Source organism: Entelurus aequoreus, linkage group LG26 (assembly GCF_033978785.1).
Source record: "Entelurus aequoreus isolate RoL-2023_Sb linkage group LG26, RoL_Eaeq_v1.1, whole genome shotgun sequence".
NCBI lineage: Eukaryota > Metazoa > Chordata > Actinopteri > Syngnathiformes > Syngnathidae > Entelurus > Entelurus aequoreus.
Genome location: NC_084756.1, coordinates 30,826,699 through 30,849,419, shown reverse-complemented (window position 1 = coordinate 30,849,419; position 22,721 = coordinate 30,826,699). Strand labels below are relative to the sequence as shown.

The window sequence follows — 22,721 nt, the reverse complement described above, 5'->3', positions numbered from 1 at the left end:
ATCACTTTTTATCCCTTCCTTTTCACTATCTGCTCAAGCCACTGTGATTTTGTTCAACTTCTATTTCTTTATTGATTTTTTTAACAGCTCACTTTCTCTCCTTTACAAAGGAAGTGAACAATATTTTAAAGTGTCAACATATATATATGTTGTGAATGAATCACGTTACCGGATATTTCTTTGTTTATAATCTATATTTTCAGTTGTATTTACTTGTAATTTATCTATTTTAATGCGGCCCTTTTTTTGCTGCAGCTGTTATGTATACTGTAATCTCTTGTACATCGTTAATTGTTATACTGTTTTATATATATATATATATATATATATATATATATATATATATATATATATATATATATATATATATATATATATATATATATATACACACATAGTATTATATATATATATATATATATATATATATATATATATATATATATATATATATATATATATATATACATAGTATAACATATATATACATAGTATAATATATATATATATATATATATATATATATATATATATATATATATATATGTTATATTATTATATTGTTATATATAATCTCTTGTAAATGGTAAATTTTTGGGCTGCATTTTATTTCATGTTTTCGCCCCTTTTTTGTGCCCTTGCGAGTGTTTAGTTATCCTTTTTCTTCCCTTTGTAATTTAGCTACTGGGTCTAACAATTTCTCTTGTGGATCATTAACGTTTGTCTGAGTCTAAATCCAATAGAGATGGAGCAAGATTAAATAAACTTTGCTTCTTCCTCCTCCTTTTTAGACAAGTTGAATGGTGCAAATGTAACCACGTGATGTCTTTAAAGTAACTTATTATATATCATTATATATTATATATTATATTAACATTTTGAGTGTCAGGACTTAAGAAATGAAACCATTATGCAATAAAACTAAATCCAATTTACAGTTGTATTGGATGTATTACTTTTGTGGCATATAATTTCAATACAACTTTGGTTTAACTCCAAATGACTGAAATTTGCAACTCTGAAGTGCCTCTTACTTGTGTTTTGGCAGTTTAAATGGGCATTATCAAGGAGCCCGCGACCACAGCGATGCCCACTTGTGAGCACCGACGGCAGCTCTGTCGTTGTTTGCTCTCCCCTGTAAGGATGGGGGAAAAAAAGTAGGTAGATAATAACACAAACTTAATACAGTAGGTAGTGCTTGTCATTGCAGAGGAAGGAGGTTACAATACAAATGATTGGAATGGAGAAACTGGTGGAAGTCGATGAAAACCCCCCCCCAAAAATCCCAGAACTAACCTGTCAACAGTGTGGAGTCAAATTTTCTTTCTATGCCTACCTCACAAAAAAAACACACCAAACAATGAACTCAATCCTAGCTGACAGAGTTCTTTCAATGTGTTGATATGAATGAGGAATATTTTCTAAAAGTGTGCTGGGATTTTTAATAAGCTGTTCAAAGGTGAAGTGCTGTTTAAGAAATGAGTCATACCGGAGAGTTTCATGCTCTTATTAACCATACGTTTGATAAAAAAGCAGCCTATAAGAAGATCCAGCCTATAGTGGCCGGGCCTATTAGCCTGTCAGCTGTTTGAACTGGAATACTGCGCATTGGGCGATGCCGGGCGACATAACTTGAAAGAAAAGCCGTCGGAGGTGGAACTCATTAGCTGAGGCTCCTCACTGCTTCTACAGCGCCGCATTCACTGACAACTTTGGCTATAATAGCGGGGTGAATGTCATCTCTCTTTGTATTAGCCATGATGGTGCAGATGACTTTACAGTACGCACATTTTTGCATCACTATATACTTCTTTATGGCATTTTAACTAGTTGTCTTCAGCAGTTGACATTGTTATCAATACCTTAGCTAATTTGTACAGTCGATATCAGGGATGTGCATACCTTTTGCCTCCAAAGGCCAAAGTAAAAACAAGATTTTAAGCATTCTCCATTTAGCAAGAAGAAGATTGTCACATTCAATAGATTGAGACTAAAAAGCCTTGCAGATATGCCATCAATGATTGTGGGACCTTGAAAGAGGTCAGTATTAATATGTATTACATTTGGGAAGCCACCTTTTGGCTAATTTTGGGCACCCATGGTATGGAGTTTTGAATTATCCATGTGGATTTTTTTCTTTAAGATGAGCAGGTGTTCTAGAATAAGTGTAGTCAGGCCATATTTACAAAACAAAAACAAAGTTGTCTGTTTAATAATAATAATGATGATAATGATGCCAAAAAACATAAAAAAAGATGGGAAGTCCTCAAAGGCTTATTTTGAAAATGTAATTTTGTTTTTAGATGATATGCAATCTGTTGTTCCATCCATCCATCCATCCATCCATCCATCCATCCATCCTAATTTGAGCGTACATAAATGAAGGTGTGTGTTGCTGAGTCCGACTTGGACGTGATCTGAACTGTACTTGGGTGCTTATTTTGAAAATGTAATTTTGTTTGTGGAATGTATGCAATCTGTTGTGTTCCCTAGTTTTCAGTGTACATAGGTGAAGGTGTGTGTTGCTGGACATCATCTGGACTTGACCTGGTTTTGAGAACCCTTTAAACAATCTCATTTTATTGACAACCTGGTCTGGTGAAGGTAAGGTCCTTTTTAAAAAAATAAATAAAAATAAGATAAATGAATACCGTATTTTTCGGACTATAAGTCGCAGTTTTTTTCATAGTTTGGCCGGGGGTGCGACTTATACTCAGGAGCGACTTATGTGTGAAATTATTAACACATTACCGTAAAATATCAAATAATATTATTTAGCTCATTCACGTAAGAGACTAGACGTATAAGATTTCATGGGATTTAGCGATTAGGAGTGACAGATTGTTTGGTAAACGTATAGCATGTTTTATATGTTATAGTTATTTGAATGACTCTTACCTTAATATGTTACGTTAACATACCAGGCACGTTCTCAATTGGTTATTTATGCCTCATATAACGTACACTTATTCAGCCTGTTGTTCACTATTCTTTATTTATTTTAATTTGCCTTTCAAATGTCTATTCTTGGTGTTGGGTTTTATCAAATACATTTCCCCCAAAACGGCGACTAATACTCCAGTGCAACTTATACAGTATATGTTTTTTTCCCTTCTTTATTATGCATTTTTGGCCGGTGCGACTTATACTCCAGTGCAACTTATACAGTATATGTTTTTTCCCTTCTTTATTATGCATTTTTGGCCGGTGCGACTTATACTCCGGAGCGATTTATAGTCCGAAAAATATGGTACTTAATAAAACTACTGGAGTCGTTTGTCCTAATATTGTATGTCTTATCTCATAGTTTGTAGACTATGTAACATGTTAAATGCAAGCACATATTCATCCATCCATCCATTTTCTACCGCTTGTCCCTTTCATTTCAATGGGCGGGGCTAATTTGAGATACGAGTATTTTGAATTATGAACTTGGTCGTAGCACCAATTGAGCTCATAAGTTGTGGTACACTGTATTTCTTTTTATGCTATTACGACTAGAGATGTCCGATAATATCGGCCTGCCGATATTATCGGCCGATAAATGCTTTAAAATGTAATATCGGAAATTATCGGTATCAGTTTTTTTATTGTCGGTATCGGTTTTTATTTATTTTTTAAATTTTTATTTTTAATTAAATCAACATAAAAAACACAAGATACACTTACAATTAGTACACCAACCCAAAAAACCTCCCTCCCCCATTTACACTCATTCACACTCATTCGCACAAAAGGGTTGTTTCTTTGTTATTAATATTCTGGTTCCTACATTATATATCAATATATATCAATACAGTCTGCAAGGGATACAGTCCGTAAGCACACATGATTGTGCGTGCTGCTGGTCCACTAATAGTACTAACCTTTAACAGTTAATTGTACTCATTTTCATTAATTACTAGTTTCTATGTAACTGTTTTTATATTGTTTTACTTTCTTTTTTATCCAAGAAAATGTTTTTAATTTATTTATCTTATTTTATTTAATGAATTTTTTTTAAAAGGACCTTATCTTCACCATACCTGGTTGTCCAAATTAGGCATAATAATGTGTTAATTCCAAGACTGTATATATCGGTATCGGTTGATATCGGTATCAGTAATTAAGAGTTGGACAATATCGGAATATTGGATATTGGCAAAAAAGCCATTATCGGACATCCCTAATTACGACCTTGTTCTTGTAAAATGTTGAATTTGTTCGTCATAACATTAAGACTTTTTTAAAGGTGTTACTAAAACATTATTTTTCTAAACAGGCTTTTTCCTGTAAAATATTTTTTCTTCAATTTACTACCCCTCATAATTCTATTTTTTAATGTTATGCTCATATTAGTACATATGAAATTCTGACATTCTTACAAAGGGCGTTCATAATGCTCATTAGTTACATTGCCAACTCCTGGTTATCTGAACATGTTCCCAAAACATACTGTTTTGTATGGATGGAGGTACAGTATGGTGTTAATGCTAGCACTGACTTGAAGGGGCTGCTCTCCTCATCCACGGCCTCCATGGCGCACTGCAGCGACCTCTGCAGGGACAGGAGCTGACTGGACGTCTCTCGCAGCAGGAAGCGGGTCACAAACTGGTCTAGAACACTCGAGTCCTGGTACTCCTGCCATCAACACACAGTGACAGCAGGAACATCATGAATAGCACAAAGTAAAAATCAACATTTCAATCTCTCAGCACATAAATGATTCATAAATGTATGATTTTTAACAGGCGCCATAATTGCTGCTCCTGTCCCTCAACGTGATTGCAACCTCTGCATGGAGTCCTGGTGACACGTTGTGCTAATGGAGCAACAGCGCAGCAGCTCCTTGTCAAAACTCGACACTCGAGCGGTTGGCAGCGGACCGCATCTGCTAAGCGTGCGATATTTGTAACCCTCGGAGGACTTTCAGGCTGCTTTTAAAGAGGAGATGGAAGCTGGTGAGCTAATTAAGGCCACGCATATTCTCCCTACGCTTCTCTCTGCTAATGAGCACGCCAGGTTGTAAGCTTAAACCTGCCGTAAAGTAATTGTGCAATATTGTTGCTGGCTTTTCTTTTATTTAGTTATTCATTGCAAACATATTTTTAAAAAAATTATCTGAGCAATAATTATCCAAGCATTATTAGGTTAAAATACACGGTCATATAATGTAAAGAAACAAATATATATATATAGATGAATTTATAAAATACTGTATATATGCACATATATAGATCAATATATAAATATATATGTCAATATATTACAAATATATATGTGTATATATATGTACATAAGTGTGTGTATATATACAGTATATATATGTGTATACTGAATAAAATATAAACGCAACATTCCTAGTTTTCATTAGTTTAACTCAAAAGATCTAAAACTTTACTATATACGCAAAAGGCTTGTTCCTCACAAATACTGTTCACAAATCTGTCTAAATCTGTGTTACTGAGCATTTCTTCTTCGCCAAGATAATCCATCCCACCTCACAGGTGTGGCATATCAAGAGGCTGATTCAATCAATCAATCAATGTTTATTTATATAGCCCCAAATCACAAGTGTCTCAAAGGGCTGCACAAGCCACAACGACATCCGCGGTACAGAGCCCACATAAGGGCAAGGAAAACTCACCCCAGTGGGACGTCGATGTGAATGACTATGAGAAACCTTGGAGAGGACCGCATATGTGGGTAAACCCCCCCCTCTAGGGGAGACCGAAAGCAATGGATGTCGGTGGGTCTGACATAATATTGTGAAAGTCCAGTCCATAGTGGATCTAACACAGTGGTTCTTAACCTGGGTTCGATCGAACCCTAGGGGTTCGGTGAGTCGGCCTCAGGGGTTTGGTGGAACGTCCACCGTGGAAGTCAAAACACACCCGACTCATCGTGTACATAAAAACTTCTCCCTATCGGCATATTATGGATACGGCAACAGCAGAAGTCAAACTGATTTGCAGGTGTGTCATTTGTTGTGAGTTCATGCACTGTGTTGGTTTTGTTCCTCGAACAAGGTGATGTTCATGCACGGTTCATTGTGTGCACCAGTAAAAAATCATATAACTTTGTCTTGAATTTGAATTAAAAAAAAACAATTGTTTTTCACTAAAGAAGGGTTCGGTGAATGCGCCTATGAAACTGGAGGTGTTTCGTACCTCCAACAAGGTTAAGAACCACTGATCTAACATATTAGTGAAAGTCCAGTCCATAGTGGATCTAACACAATAATTAAACAACATGATTATTGCACAGGTATGCCTTCACCTGCCCACAATAGAAGGCCACACTGAAATTTGCAGTTTTATCCCAAAGGACAATGCCACAGATGTTGCAAGTTTTGTGGGAGCGTGCAGTTGGCATGCTGACTGCAGGAATGTCCACCACAGCTGTTGCCCGTGAATTGAATGGTCATTTATGTACCATAAGCCATCTCCTAAGGCGTTTCAGAGAATTTGGCAGTACATTGTACCGGCCTTACAACCACAGACCACATGTAACCACACCAGCCCAGAACCTCTACATCCAGCAGGTCGTCTGACACCAGCCACCCGGACAGCTGCTGCAGCAGTTGGTTTGCATAACCAAAGAGTTTCTGCACAAACTGTGAGAAACCGTCTCAGAGAAGTTCATCTGCATGCTCGTCGTCCTCATCCGGGTCTGGACCTGACTGCAGTTCGTCGTCGTATCCGACGTGAGTGGGCAAATGCTCACATCTGATGGCGTCTGGCACGTTGGAGACGTGTTCTCTTAGCGGAAAAATCCTGGTTTTCGCTGTTCAAGGCAGATGGCAGACAGCGTGTGTGGCGTCGTGTGGGAGAGTGGTTTTCTGATGTCAACGTTGTGAATCGAGTGGCCCATGGTGGGGGGCGGTTATGGTATGGACAGGCGTATGTTATGGACCACGAACGCAAGTGCATTTTTTTGATGGCATTTTGAATGCACAGAGATACCGTGACGGGATCTTGAGGCCCATGGTTCTGTCATTCACCCGAGACCATCACTTCATGTTGCAGCATGGCAATGCACGTCCCCATGTTGCAAGTATCTGTACACAATTCATGGAAGCTGAAAACATCCAAGTTCTTGCACGGCCAGCAAACTCCCCGGACATGTCACTCATTGAGCATGTTTGGTATGCTGTGGATCGTCGTAAACGACAGCGTTTTCCAGTTCCTGCCAATGTCCAGCAACTTCGCACAGCCATTGAAGAGGAGTGGACCAACATTCCACAGGCCACAATCAACAACCTGATCAACTCTATGCAAAAGAGATATGTTGCACTGCGTGAGGCCTTTTATTGTGAGCAGCCTAAGGCACACCCGTGCAATAATCATGCTGTTTAATCAGCATCTTGATATGCCACACTTGTGCAGTGGGATGGAGTATCTTGGCAAATAAGAAGTGCTCACTAACACATATTTAGAAAGAATTCTGAACAATATTTGAAAGAAATTGGTCTTTTGTGTATATAGTAAAAGTTTTACATCTTTACTCTCACTATTATGTTAGATCCACTATGGACTGGACTTTCACAATATTATGTCAGACCCACTCGATGTCCATTGCATCCGGTCTCCCCTACAGGGGGGTTTCTCATAGTCATTCTCATCAATGTCCCACTGTGTTGGGAGTTTTTCCTTGCCCTTATATGGGCGCTGAACCGCGGATGTCGTTGTGGCTTGTGCAGCCCTTTGAGACACTTGTGATTTAGGGCTATATAAATAAACATTGATTGATTGATTGATCTCGGAATTCCGCTAATAAAAAATGGGAGCAAAAACAAAAGTTTTGCGTTCATATTTTTGTTCAGTGTATGTATTTTACACAGAACTCCAAAAATGGACTGGACAAAATGACTGGCACCTTTTTCAAAATTGTAAGAAATAGTTGTATTCTAACGTTGTAATTAAACTCACCTGTAGCAAATAACAGATGCTGGCAATATAGAAATCACACTTGCAGCCAGTTGAAATGGAGAAAAGTTGACTCAACCTTTTGTGTTGTGTGTACCATGCTGAGCATGGAGAAAAGAAAAAGAGCAAAGAACTCTCAGAAGATTTGAGAACCAAGATTGTGGAAAAGCATGGACAATATCAAGGCTACAATTCCATCTCCAGAGATCTAAATGTTCCTGTGTCTACTGTGCGCAATGTCATCAAGAGGTTTAAAGCCCATGGCACTGTAGCTAACCTCCCTGGACGTGGACGGAAGAGAAAAATTGATGAAAGACTGCAACCAAGGATTGTTAGAATTGTGGATAAAGAACCTCGATCCACTTCCAAACAAATTCAAGCTGACCTGCAGACGCAGGGTACAACAGTGTCAGCTCGCACAATCCGTCCCCATCTCAATGAAAAGAGACACTATGGTAGGAGACCCAGGAGGACCCCGCTGCTGACACAGAGACATGAAAAAGCAAGACTGGAGTTTGCGAAAACTTACCTGAGGAAGCCAAAATCCTTCTGGGAGAATGTCCTCTGGACAGATAAAACTAAAGTGGAGCTTTTTGGAAAAGCACATCATCACACTGTTTACATAAAACAAAATGAGGCCTTCAAAGAAAAGAACACCATCCATACAGTCAAAAATGGTGGAGGTTCACTGATGTTTTGGGGTTGCTTTGCTGCTTCTGGTACCGGATGCCTTGACTGTGTGCATGGCATCATGAAATCTAATTTCAGTTATTTTTTCCAAAGGCTATGCTACCAAATATTAAGTTGAGGGTGCCAATAATTTTGTCCAGTCCATTTTTGGAGTTCTGTGTAAAATAATATCAGAGTTTGGGGGGGGGGGTTGTGTTGTTCCAATACAAACAAAAGAAATAAACATGTGAATACCATTTGTAATTTCAACTATTTCCCCCAGAAGGTCTTATCTTTGTCCATGTGATGTCAAATGAAAATAACATTGAGCTGTTTGGCCACAATACCCAGCAATATGTTTGGAGGAGAAAAGGTGAGGCCTTTAATCCCAGGAACACACCATTCCTACCTTCAAGCATGGTGGTGGTAGTATTATGCTATGGGCCTGTTTTGCTGCCAATTGAACTGGTGCTTTACAGAGAGTAAATAGGACAATGAAAAAGGAGGATTACCTCCAAATTTTTCAGGACAACCTAAAATCATCAGGTTGGGTCTTGCGCGCAGTTGGGTGTACCAACAGGACAATGACCCCAAACACACATAAAAAGTGGTAAAGAAATGCCTAAATCAGGCTAGAATTAAGGTTTTAGAATGACCTTCCCAAAGTCCTGACTGAAACGTGTGGACAATGCTATAGAAACAAGTCCATGTCAGAAAACCAACACATTTACTGAACTGCACCAATTTTGTCGAGAGGAGTGGTCATAATAAATTCATAAAAGAACCAACCTTCATGAATGTTTTTTGTGACAAACAAGCTTGTGCTCCAATCAGTCTATCACAAAAAAATAAGAGTTGTAGAAATTATTGGAAACTCAAGACAGCCATGACATTATGTCCTTCACAAGTGTATGTAAACTTTTGACCATGACTGTGTATATATACATATATATATATATATATATATATATATAGGTGTCATGAAGTACCAGCCTAGAGTCAAATTTCAGTTTCAATACTCATCACGGCGTTGCAACCTAGGTGGACAAAAGCATGAGGGACGGACAACCTTTTTCAAGATTGCTCTGACCTTTAGATCGCTCGGTTCTCTCTCTCTCCGGCGCTGGTATCACAATTTTTACCCTTTTTTGTAGAATTAATTGTTCGTCTTCAATTATCGTCACCTCTCAATATTTAGACAGCCTTACAACTAAATCATTTGGGGCGGGGGATGGGGGAATCCTAATAACCGCTATGACCACTAGTCGTTAAATTTGTGTCACACGAAAACGTCTACAAAGTTTAATTTGTAATTGTGAAAAATATTGAAATTTTTTGGTTAAATCAGTTCTTTTACACAACTATTGGTGACATATGCTAGCAGTTGATGTGGTTGTCATAATTTTTTGTTTAAAACCTTTTTTTATATACTTTCTGCAAAATGCACCTATAACAATAATTTAATTAAACAGCATTTCACATATTAAAAATAATTACATATGATATTGTAATGATGGATACAGCTGAGTTGTACAAGTTTACATACACAAGTTTCATATTTTTTTAATCGATGATTTTGGAGTTGTTTAAAAATGACATTTTCCAACTTATCTACCGTAATTTCCGGACTATAAGCCGCTACTTTTTCCCCTCGTTCTGGTCCCTGCGGCTTATACAACGGTGCGGCTTATATACGGCCTGTTCTTCTCTGACACCGACAAAGAGGATTTCGGTGGTTTTAGTACGCAGGAGGAAGACGATGACACAATGATTAAAGACTTACTTTTCATATACCGGTAAACTGGTTATTTTGATAACGTACAGGTGAGCACTTTGTATTACTTTGCACCGTTGTATTTGTACTCTGCACGAATGCTGTTCGCCATGTCAAAGATGTGAAAGTTTGATTGAATGATTGAAAGATTTATTGTTAATAAATGGGACGCTTTGCGTTCCCAAACAGTCATCTCTGTCCCGACAATCCCCTCCGTGGTAGCAGGAACCCCTATATACTATGGTAATTACACATCAAAACCCTGCGGCTTATAGTCGGGTGCGGCTTATATATGGAGCAATCTGTATTTTCCCCTAAATTTAGCTGGTGCGGCTTATAGTCGGGTGCGGCTTATAGTCCGGAAATTACGGTAAATATGTACGGTTCACCCTCTTAGGGCTTCCCTGAGTTCCTTCGACTTTAAAATGGTATCCATCCAAAGAGTGCGGCCAAACAAATCATGTCATGCCGTCAATGACACAACTGCAGTCAGTCTTGGTGACAAAAGATAAGTGAATAAAGTTTGGCCTTGTCAAGGTAAAAGACATTCTGAAAACTTCAGCATCCCTTATATTTAGATGTATAATTGTATAATGTATACCACTTGTAATACATTTTAGCCATTTGTGTGTTGCTGCAGTTTTTAAGCTGTGTTTCATCATCACCAACTGGCACTGAATGGTTGGTGTTAAAGTGAGCTAGGCCCAGAAGGAGGGAAATCTTACCTCTTTAGTTTTATACATGGCCTTTAAAATGGCCACATTCAGCTTCTCAAGAGCTGAGAGGACATTCAGATATTCCCCGAGGTGCTGAGAAAAAAAATCTGGGACAGGAAGGCGAGTAGTTAGTGACACAATGTCAGGAAAATTACCTCTTTTTCCATCAGCGGGCTGTCATGACACACTCAAAAAGTCAGCGGGGGCTCCTAATTCATTAAAAATGGACACAACATTAGGAACAACTGCTAAGGGTGCAACGCTTCACAAAATCCACGGTTCAGATCTTATCAGCCAAATTGTAGTTTTTAACGCTTCCATTGCCAGTCTACTGATAGATAAAAGTTAGAACTATATGCTACTTTGTATTAGAAATGGCAAAAGCAGAAGATGAATGCCAAGAGGATAGAGAAAAAGAAGGCGCTTATTGACTATGGAGTGGACAACAATGGTGGACACGAGCAAATGTTTGGGACTTATGCAGATCCCAAATACACAACAGCAGGTACTAACTAATGGATAATACTGCGAAACAAAACACCAGATAATGGCTCTTAATAGGTGCCATTTTGGGGTCCTTATACACACACACCATAATAATACCCCTATGTACTAGGGGTATTACCACGTAATGCTTCGACAATCCATCAAGCGGTGCGGCGTCATAGTTTACCGAAGTCGTACTAAAACATTTTGACCAATGTTTGAGCGCCGTGTGTAATGTTTTGTATTCTCAATGAAACATCAAAGCTTTGTCTTGCTTGCAAGCATCATTTATTGAACAGGCGTCAAATTACAATCCACACGTATCTCTTATTTGTGACTGCCATCTACTGTACCTAATAAAATTGCTTCCAGGTCAGTAAGCACAACCAGAATTATTTAGCATATTAAGCACACCCAAGGCGCACTGTTGATTTTTGCACAAAAAAAAAAGAATTTTAAATGTGCTTTAAATTCTGATAAAAACAGTAATAATAGTTTTGAGAAAATAATTAAACCGGAAAATGATGCAATATGTTACTGCATATGTCAGCAGCTAAATTAGGAGCGTTTGTAACCTATTTAACATGGTTTTGTTATCATTTACATAACAAATAATATATCCTGATATATATTGTTATCGGAGGGAGATGTAAAACATATCACAATATATATTTTAAGGTTAGTGTTTCTTAACCATTGTTGGGCGAAAAATATCGGTATCTCAGCTGTGGTCCGTAGAGGCCGCAGCGGTATTCGGTTGTTGTACACTTTTCCACCTTGTGTGGCAGTAATGACAATATCAAACAAAGTATGGCGCTAAGTCATAGAAAAGTTTCCTGGCTTAGCGCAAAAATGATGACCAAAGTGGTTAAGGTGTATTTTCATTTGCACTTTAATTCTATTGACAGTTTAGTTTAGACACATTAGTGATTAATTTTGTCTATTTTAGCACAACACATTTGTGTGTAAATGTCACTTCCTTTGCAGTATTTTTGGTTAGTATTTATTTTTTTAATAAGCCTGACCTAAGCCTAACGTTTATGTGTTTAAAAATGTTGCGATTTACACATGTTTTCATATAATTTGACAAGGTTGTTAACTGCAAGTAGGTTAGATATAATTATTGAATATGACTCAATTCAGGAGTACGATTACTAATTCAGTGTTAATATTTGGACGTTAAAGGTTAAGAACCCCTGTTTTAGGCCATACCGCCCATCTCTCGGCTAAATAAGGTTCTACATCACTACAAACTACAGCAATGATACAAATATTGTCCAAATTAATACCAAGGGATTAGTATTGTATAATTTGTGAAGGCAGTATTGTTGCGATTGTCCAGGTGTACCTAATGCTGTAGTGGCTGGGATGTAAGCTAGAAGGGTAGAACCCGATACACCCAACATCTGTTTGACGTCAAATGGAAGCGTTCCCCTTCCGCTTCGAGAAATAATGCAGCCGTTTTTATTCCGGGCACGACATATTTACAAGCCTCCACCCTGTTTAATTATGCTTTATCTAGGCCAGGGGTCTCAAACACGCGGCCCGCGGGCCAATTGTGGCCCGGGAGACGTTATTTTGCGGCCCCCACCTTAATATGAAAGTTTAATGTTAGTGCGGCCCGCGAGTTTTAAATGAATGGCGCTTGACAGCGTTGTGTGCGGAGCTGAAGAAATCTACCAATCACGTTGTGGTATGAGGCTCTCGACAATATCGAGGGCGTGCCGTGATGGCACTGTCATCAGTGTCCTCTAGAATCTGTCACCGCATCATCTTTTTCTCCATACTAACAGCGTGCCAGCCCAGACACATGTTGTATGAGGCTTCTAGAGACACACGCAGGTTATTGCAAGACATACTTGAGGAACAGCCATACATTTCACACTGAGGGTGGTCATATTTTATTTTATTTATATTTTAACACTGTTACAAATATGCGCCACACTGTGAACCCACACCAAACAAGAATGACAAACACATTTCGGGAGAACATCCGCACCTAAACACAACATAAACACAACAGAACAAATACCCAGAATCCTTTGCAGCCCTAACTCTTCCGGGCTACAAAAACACCCCCGCTACCCCTAACCCCGCCCAACTCAACCCCCCCCATCTCCCGAATTCGGAGGTCTCAAGGTTGGCAAGTATGCATTGATGTCACTTGCGTAATGCAAGCAGAGAAACATTTTGCCGCTTTTCTATGACACACGCTCTTCCTTCCTCCCTCCCTGCCTCCCTCCCTCGCCCGCCTGCTCGCTCCCGCCCCCGTTGTAAACAGTCCGGGCGGGGAAGACGAGCACTCCGCCGAAGGAGCGAGCGACAATACAAAAGTGTGGTGCACTGGACCCCAGCGCTGATACAGACGTGGTGATGTTAACCCGTTCGGGGCTAATTGTGCTACCGTAACTGTAAACTCCACCCCCCACCCTCCTCCCGTTGGCTCCAGACAGAGACGATTTTTGATGCAATATTTCTTTCACAGGGGCACCCCGACGTGTCTTATTTCATTTCATTTCATTTTTATTTATCTCCTTCATTGATGTGCATCTTTGATCGATAGACAATTATACCTCAATTTTTAAATTATACATTTACACACCAATGCCTGAGAAGGAGCAGGATGAAGAAAAATCTTATATTTTTCTGCCCCCTTCAACATAGTACGTAGTCTTACTTAATGATATCATATAAACAAACAATTACATCCAAATATAACGAAAACAAACAAAAAAACACAAGAAGTGCAAAACTTCATGATGTACAAAAAGAACAAAAAAAACAAAATAAGTAGTATACACCTCACAGGATGATACAAAACAAATACAAAACTAGGCAAAAAATAAGTAAAATAATAAATATAAAGCAAAATGTAAACAGTTATGGCTGTCCATATGATCTCATTGTTCTGTCCTTATATATTTTTTCAATTGGAATATATTTTTACAATCTTTTATCTCTTGTAAAGAGAATTCCATAGTTTAACCCCCACCACTGATATACACATTTGTTTTAAAGTTGTCCTTGAATACTGATGTTTGAAATGACCTTTTCTTCTATGCTCTTCATTCTCAGAAGTGATGACAAACATTTTTTGTAAATTTGCTGGTAATGTTTTACTTTTAGCCTTAAACATGACGCATAATGTCTGTAACTTTACTAGCTCCTGTAGTTTCAATAAACCCGAATTAATAAATAATATGTTAGTGTGTTTTAAGTAATCTACTTTATGAATAATCCTTATAGCTCTTTTCTGTAGTTGATACAGAGAAAGTTGCGTTGCACAAGGAATACAATTTGAAACGTCATTATACAACTAGACATGCTGAGGAGTATGCAAAATACTAGGGGAGTGAACCGGGTTGCAAATTTTAAAACCAGTCTACTGAGGCAACAAGATTTCGTCAAGAATTGAAATGACCTTTTCTTCTATGCTCTTCATTCTCAGAAGTGATGACAAACATTTTTTGTAAATTTGCTGGTAATGTTTTACTTTTAGCCTTAAACATGACACATAATGTCTGTAACTTTACTAGCTCCTGTAGTTTCAATAAACCAGAATTAATAAATAATATGTTAGTGTGTTTTAAGTAATCTACTTTATGAATAATCCTTATAGCTCTTTTCTGTAGTTGATACAGAGAAAGTTGCGTTGCACAAGGAATACAATTTGAAACGTCATTATACAACTAGACATGCTGAGGAGTATGCAAAATACTAGGGGAGTGAACCGGGTTGCAAATTTTAAAACCAGTCTACTGAGGCAACAAGATTTCGTCAAGAAAGCAAGCGAAAAGAGCGATGCAGCAGTCAAAGCTAGCTACATGGTGAGTGAGATGGTTGCTAGGGCGGGAAAGCCATTCAAAGGAGGTGAATTCATTAAAAAGTGCATGTTAGATTTTTTTTAAGAAATCTTTTCTTGCGGCCCAGCCTCACCCAGTTTCTGCATCCAGTGGCCCCCAGGTAAATTGAGTTTGAGACCCCTGATCTAGGCTGTCGGTGACACACACGAGGAAGTAGGCAAGAAATATGTGGGGCGAATGGTGGTGACGGACGAGCGTTTTACTAACCTGATAGCTTGTCAGTGTCCAGATTGCTGCAGGGATAAACAGACGAGATCAGGTAAAGCAACAGCATGCATTTAAATGAGGTACTCAAGATTCAGCTTGGTTGGTTGGTTGGGATTTGGAGCGTTACTAACAGTTGAGATCTCAACATGGAGCAAAAATGGTATCCGTGATAACATATGTAATTTTTTTTTTGTCGTTGGTTTGTTCAGATAGATAGGGCAGATAGATAGATAGAGCGACTACTAAACAGATCTGGAACTAAACTTACTGCTGTGTTGACCCGGATATAAGATGGCCCCTTGTCATATAACATTATATATCTTCTGTTGTTTGCTAACTTGCTATTGATAATTTATAAATGTTTTTGTCTGTGGTCACTGCCGTGTGTGAGTGACAGGACAAAAAGCTCTGACTTGCTTAGCCACTATGAATAAATCTCTACGCCATAAATATGAGACAACTTTTCTTTTTCAGATTATTTTTCTATGGAAAAAAAATACAGTCTCACACTGTTTTTGAGTTATTATAGTATAATAAACAAAATAAGATTTGGCTTTAAAACAAGGGAAAAAAACTGTTGAAGCTGTTTAGTTTTTTATATCAAATCAATTACCGTATTTTTCGGACTATAAGTCGCAGTTTTTTTCATAGTTTGGCCGGGGGTGCGACTTATACTCAGGAGCGACTTATGTGTGAAATTATTAACACATTAGCGTAAAATATCAAATAATATTATTTAGCTCATTCACGTAAGAGACTAGACGTATAAGATTTCATGGGATTTAGCGATTAGGAGTGACAGATTGTTTGGTAAACGTATGGCATGTTCTATATGTTATAGTTATTTGAATGACTCTTACCATAATATGTTACGTTAACATACCAGGCACGTTCTCAGTTGGTTATTTATGCGTCATATAACGTACACTTATTCGGCCTGTTGTTCACTATTCTTTATTTATTTTAAATTGCCTTTCAAATGTCTATTCTTGGTGTTGGGTTTTATCAAATAAATTTCCTCAAAAAATGCGACTTGTACTCCAGTGCGACTTATATATGTTTTTTTCCTTCTTTATTATGCATTTTCGGCCGGTGCAACTTATACTCTGGAGCGACTTATACTCCGAAAAATATGGTAACTATTACATGCATATTTGAAGTACTTTTGTAAATGTACTCAAACTAGTCACACTTTGTTTTTTATTCACTTTATTTTATATATTTTTCTGCATGAAGCCCTGTTTTGTACAATTACAAATGTTCTAAACAAAATAAATGTTCTTGGACCTTTTAGAATGTATGTACTGCATTAAAAATATGTTTTCTCAACTTGATGGACGTTATATTAAACTCACTTATTCTGTCTTCCGTCAATGGAGAAGAAAAGCTCCTGCAGCTGCACCGTCGTTAGGACACCGTCGGCGAAGTAAGCGTTGAACTCTTTGAAGGACAGCTTGCCATCGTCTGACAACGCAAAGCAAACGCACAAGGCGACATCTTGTGAAAACCATTGTCCAGTCTTGAACAGCAGTAAATGGTCAATGGATTATACTTGTATAACGCTTTTCTACTTTCAAGGTTCTCAAAGCGCTTTAACACTACGTATTACCACATTCAGTGACTCATGACGCAGTATCAGGAGCCACACAGGGTGCAGTACATTGCTCAAGCATACTTCGACATGGTCACAGTTTATTGGGGTCGATAAAAAAACCCACTGCATATGGTCATCAACTCTGTGAGCAATCCAACTCTACTCTATTTAACTTGCTAGTTTCCCGTCGCGGGCGAACAATTTGTTTTGGAAGGTGCATACTAGGGATGTAACGATATGAAAATTCAATATCACGATTATCGTGACCAAAATTATCGTGGTTATTATTATCATCACAGTTTTGTTGAATGTGCTCAAAAAGTACTGATACACACACTGGATTATTTCGACCAAGTATATATAAATTATATAAATGATCTAGAGTTTAGACTCTTATTAATCTACTTGTTAATTTTCTGTTAAAAGCTGCAAACTTTCTGCTGTAACGTGGATTTCATCTACATTTCTTAAACTTTACTAAGCACTTATTTCTTGGTGTTTATTAAAGCTAGCTTCGCCATTAGCAGCGGCGTGTCGAGGGGGTGGTCTGGGATGGCACGTGCCACCCTTAGAATCTGAAAAGGCCACCTCAGGTGCCACCCCACTCAGAGGCAGAACAATTTGAAGCAGTGTTTTTCAATCTGTGGTACGTGTAGCACTCAGGCTCCATCTAGTGGTACGCAGAAGAATTGCTTAATTCAGGGGTCCCCAAATTACAGCCCGCGGATTGTCTCCAGTTTATTATTAAAACATGAATTAAAATAAATAGTAATATAAGGTGCCTCCCGATGGGTGAGGTCCACAGCGATTATTACTAATAACAATTTTGCACACTCATCATATAGGTACTGATTTGGACAAACTTTCCAATTCATGGTTCAATTAATCAAAAATCAACACAGAACATTAAAATATGTGATACCAAAAAACAACTTGTCCACTGAACTACAGTATGTTGACATTATAAAAAATGTCTAATAGTACCATACACAATTCAAAAATACACCCATTTAACCCATTTACTCTAAGCCTGATGGATAATATGCAAAAACACTCTCCACACTCCATGACATGTTTGACACATTTTAGTTGCTTGAGGAACATTGATAGAACATGGATGGCTAGATAGTTCTGATGGATTACAAAACTTTAAGGAGGTCGTCAGGGAAGTAAACAAGGTAGGAATGGTTCACATACTTTTAATATTCAATGTTTTATCATTTATACTTCATATTGTAGTGGCGGGCAATTTCAATCGGCGCACACATATCCGTATACATTATTTTTTGATTGAAGATGACTAATGACAAGCAACCAGGTTCCAGACGTCCGTGGACCTACACTAAGTCTAACTCATTTTAGTTACAATATAGTTTGTACTTAAGCGTGTTAAAAGTGTTTGTCTGCCAACACAAGAACGGGTGCATTCATCTGTTTTGAACGTTATCTCCGTCCCACCTTCTTTTGTTATTCCACCGTGATTCTAGTTCTACTCAGTCCAGGTCATTTATTTGTTGCGCAAATACTCTTAAAGGCACACAATGTAATATTTAAAATGATTCGGTTGCCAGCAATGTAAAGAATGGATGAGGGCCTAATTGTAAATAAAGGTTTATGAATGTTACAATTTTACTTTTTTTTTTGGACCAACTGTTGCAAGTTGTCTGACTGTACTGTAATAGCTCAATGCTTTGCCATATTGTTTAATGTCAGCAATTGTCTTAAAGAAGATTCACTCCATACTTGGTGGTGGTAACTGTGGTAAACTACTATAGTAGCTACAGCTGTTCCTGGGGTAGACTGACTGTTATATAAAGTTAAAGTACCAATGATTGTCACACACACACTAGGTGTGGCAAAATTATTTCTCTGCATTTGACCCATCACCCTTGATCACCCCCTGGGAGGTGAGGGGAGCAGTGGGCAGCAGTGATGGCCGCGTCCGGGAATCATTTTTGGTGATTTAACCCCCAATTCCAACCCTTGATGCTGAGTGCCAAACAGGGAGGTAATGGGTCCCATTTTTATAGTCTTTGGTATGACTCGGCCGGGGTTTGAACTCACGACCTACCGATCTCAGGGCGGACAGTCTAATCACTAAGGGTGCCACCACTGCAGAACTAGGTGCCACCCCTGAAAAAAAACTGGACACGCCATTGGTGATTAGCTTAGCTATTAGCATGCCTTCTCCTGGCTTCCTCTTTGTGTGTAACAGGTTTAGCCTCGTCCTCTAGTGATAATGATACGTGATTATACCATGGACTGGACTTTCGCTGATGTGTTGGACTTTCACAATATTATGTCAGACCCACTCGACATCCATTGCTTTCGGTCTCCCCTAGAGGGGGGTGGGGGTTACCCACATATGCGGTCCTCTCTAAGATTTCTCATAGTCATTCACATTGACGTCCCACTGGGGTGAGTTTTCCTTGCCCGTATGTGGGCTCTGTACCGAGGATGTCGTTGTGGCTTGTACAGCCCTTTGAGACACTTGTGATTTAGGGCTATATAAATAAACATTGATTGATTGATTATGATACTTCAGATCGTAAGAAATGCCGTTGATTTGCCACGATGGAGGTGATACTATCAGCTTACGGGAGCGGATCCACACTTTGTATGGAGACACATAATGAGCTGCTAGCCAAAAATAAATCAGTGTCAGACACAAATAATTGGCGTTTTGAGATACGGGCGCTTTAGAAGGCACTAAACAGCAATGGCAATCACAGACTTTTTACGGACATCAGCTAATACTGATTGGTGGCCGTTTGATCGGCACATTCCAATATTGGTATGACTTAAACACGCAAACTGAAAAGCACAAGAAAAGCATGTTGTAAGTAGAATATCTACAGTATCCCTGACCAAGATGTCTGCCCTAATAACGACCCTGTCACAAAGTTCCACTCTGCTGATTCGGCCAGGCAGAAGACTCAAGGGCAAGCGCGGACGCCATCTGTTCAGCTGGAGCCACGCTGACAACACCATGTAATTACCTCGGCCCAGAGGCAGCACCCGGACCACTCGCAACCATTTTTAGCCCTTTGTTTCCTCTAGATCAGTACACTTCATTGTGTGCCGCCTCCTCCTACTCAAGACTGTAACTACACGTCCAGCGTTGAGCATATGGGAGAAGTCAAGTGTTTAACTGCAGCACTCACAACACTTGACAGTTGTGTGCTCGCAATGTGACCCGTGTAGGTCGCTAACCAGCAGTGGGCACTTGCTTCAAGTGCTCTTCAGTTTAGTATGTGAAGCACAGAACAATCCCTCTGCTAGCATTGCCATAGCCACAAACATGTACTGGGCCTAACTGTCCTACAAAAGACACAGAGCTAAAAATCTGATGGTGTGTGACAACTTCAACCTACAATGAAAAAGGTAAATATGCCTCAAAATTCAAAACACATTATAAGGACCAATCCACCAAATTAGTGTCATTTGCTTCCCCAATAAATAAAAGGTATAAATGCACAATAACATTTACTGTTTTCAGCACTTTGAGCTGATTGTGTTACATGGGACAATGCACATTAATGAACATATAAAATGTAAATGTGCCAGATTGTAGCCAAAGGCTAATGTCCATCTGTAGTCCCCGGCAGGTTGATGTTATATACAACAAGGTACATAAAAAACAGAAAAGTAGGACAGCACTAACATTAGACATATACAGTAAAATAAAATTCACAGACTTAGATGTAGAACTTGTTGTATATTGCTGGTCTTGTCATCCCCGTCCGGACCTGAGGACGACTTGGTGTTGTGAATGGATCAAAGATGACGCCGGCGAGGAATTGTTGAACAAAGCTTTATTTGGTCAGATTTCCCCATCTACGGTCCGTAATATCATTAAAAGGTTCAGAGAATCTGGAGAAATCCCTGCATGTAAGCGGCAATGCCCTTGACCTTGGATCCCTCAGGCGGTACTGTATCAAAACGCGACATCAGTGTGTATAGGATATGTAAAGGAACACTTCAGAAAACCACTGTCAGTAACTACGGTTTGTCGCTACATCTGTAAGTGCAAGTTAAAACTCTACTATGCAAAGCCAAAGCCATGTATCAACAACACCCAGAAACGCTTTGCTGGGCCTGAGCTCAACTAAGATGAACTGATGCAAAGTGGAAAAGTGTTTTGTGGTGTGACGAGTCCACATTTCAAATTGTTTTTGGAAACTGTTGACCAAAGAGGAAAAGAACCATCCGGACTGCTCGAGGCGCAAAGTTCAAAAGCCAGCATCTGTGATGATATGGGTGTGTATTAGTGCCCAAAGCATGGGTAACTTACACATCTGTGAAGGCACCATTAATGCTGAAAGGTACATTCAGGTTTTGGAGCAGAATATGTTGCCATCCAAGCAACGTTATCATGGACGCCCCTGCTTATTTCAGCAAGACAATGCCAAGCCACGTGTTTACAACAGAGTGGCTTCGTTGGCCTGCCTGTAGTCCAGACCTGTCTCCAATTGAAAATGTGTGGCGCAATATAAAGCCTAAAATACCACAACGGAGACTCCGGGGGTGAGAAAAAATAAAATGGTAAAAAATTGTTGCGTTCCCATGACACATGGGTAGTGAGTTTAGTGCGTCCTTTCAGATTTGGACGTGTATCTTGCAACATCACTGCATGAATACAATTTAAGAAAAGTTTAATTCATGAAGCCTTGAGATTATTTTTTTTTTACATATTTCTGTTACTTCTTATAGCAACTATACTTAAAATTAAAAAATCACCCTTGAGTTGTGTCCCTGAGAGTTTTCACAGAGTCCTGTTACCCTAGCACATTACCCCTACTGAATAATGGGGAATATTCCACAAGTCGCATGTTTCACAGGATGTTGCATTCATCAGATCCTCCGCAGACCATGGAAAGGCCAACAGCAAATTCACTTATTTATTGTTCTCTATATTCTATGACATTTGAATTATGAATGGATTGAATTATGAAGCCAAAATGCACCAACCGTCCCTAATCAGCCAGACACCGTTAGGGATGGGAATTGATGAGATTTTTACATTTCCGATTCCACTTTCAACGGTTTGGTTCTTTATCGATTCTCTTATCAATTATCACGTGTTATCATTTGCATAAAAGTATAGCAAACCAGTTGATGAGCATCAATTTTGTTTAGTTTAGAAAAAACATGAGTATTGCTTGGATTTTACCGACGTCACGTCCAGGCTCACGTCCAAAACCATTAAATATGTGTGGTGGTCAAGCTAGCTATGTCCTCAATGGGTACTTGGCGCCATTTAGCCTTTCTCCAAGAAAAACATGCCTTATGCTTGTGTTGTTTTCGGCTGTATGAATCGTTGAAATCGCAAAAAGGACAAACGTTACTTCAGAGTTCCTCGACAGGTTATCAAAAAGGTTGGTAGAGTGCAAGACTTTTTGAAACGACGACATAAGTGGCTCTCGAATATAGCACTCCAGTCCATGGGAGCAGAGTAGAAGAACGCACCACTTTGTTAAAGTTTTGGTTGATGTACTTTTAATA

The 22,721-nt window shown here is 38.8% G+C and overlaps 1 protein-coding gene across 1 annotated transcript in view; it reads right to left on the bottom strand.

Moving 5' to 3' along the window:
• The window catches only part of necab3 (N-terminal EF-hand calcium binding protein 3), a 57,117-nt gene that overhangs the window by 14,875 nt on the left and 19,521 nt on the right, over window positions 1-22,721 (bottom strand). The window contains exons 3-7 of the mRNA XM_062037791.1: window positions 16,978-17,086; window positions 15,623-15,648; window positions 11,076-11,173; window positions 4,484-4,620; window positions 1,035-1,135 (exon numbers count right to left, since the gene is read on the bottom strand). Of these exons, the coding sequence (XP_061893775.1) occupies window positions 1,035-1,135; window positions 4,484-4,620; window positions 11,076-11,173; window positions 15,623-15,648; window positions 16,978-17,086 (471 nt within the window). The remainder of the gene's footprint in view (window positions 1-1,034; window positions 1,136-4,483; window positions 4,621-11,075; window positions 11,174-15,622; window positions 15,649-16,977; window positions 17,087-22,721) is intronic.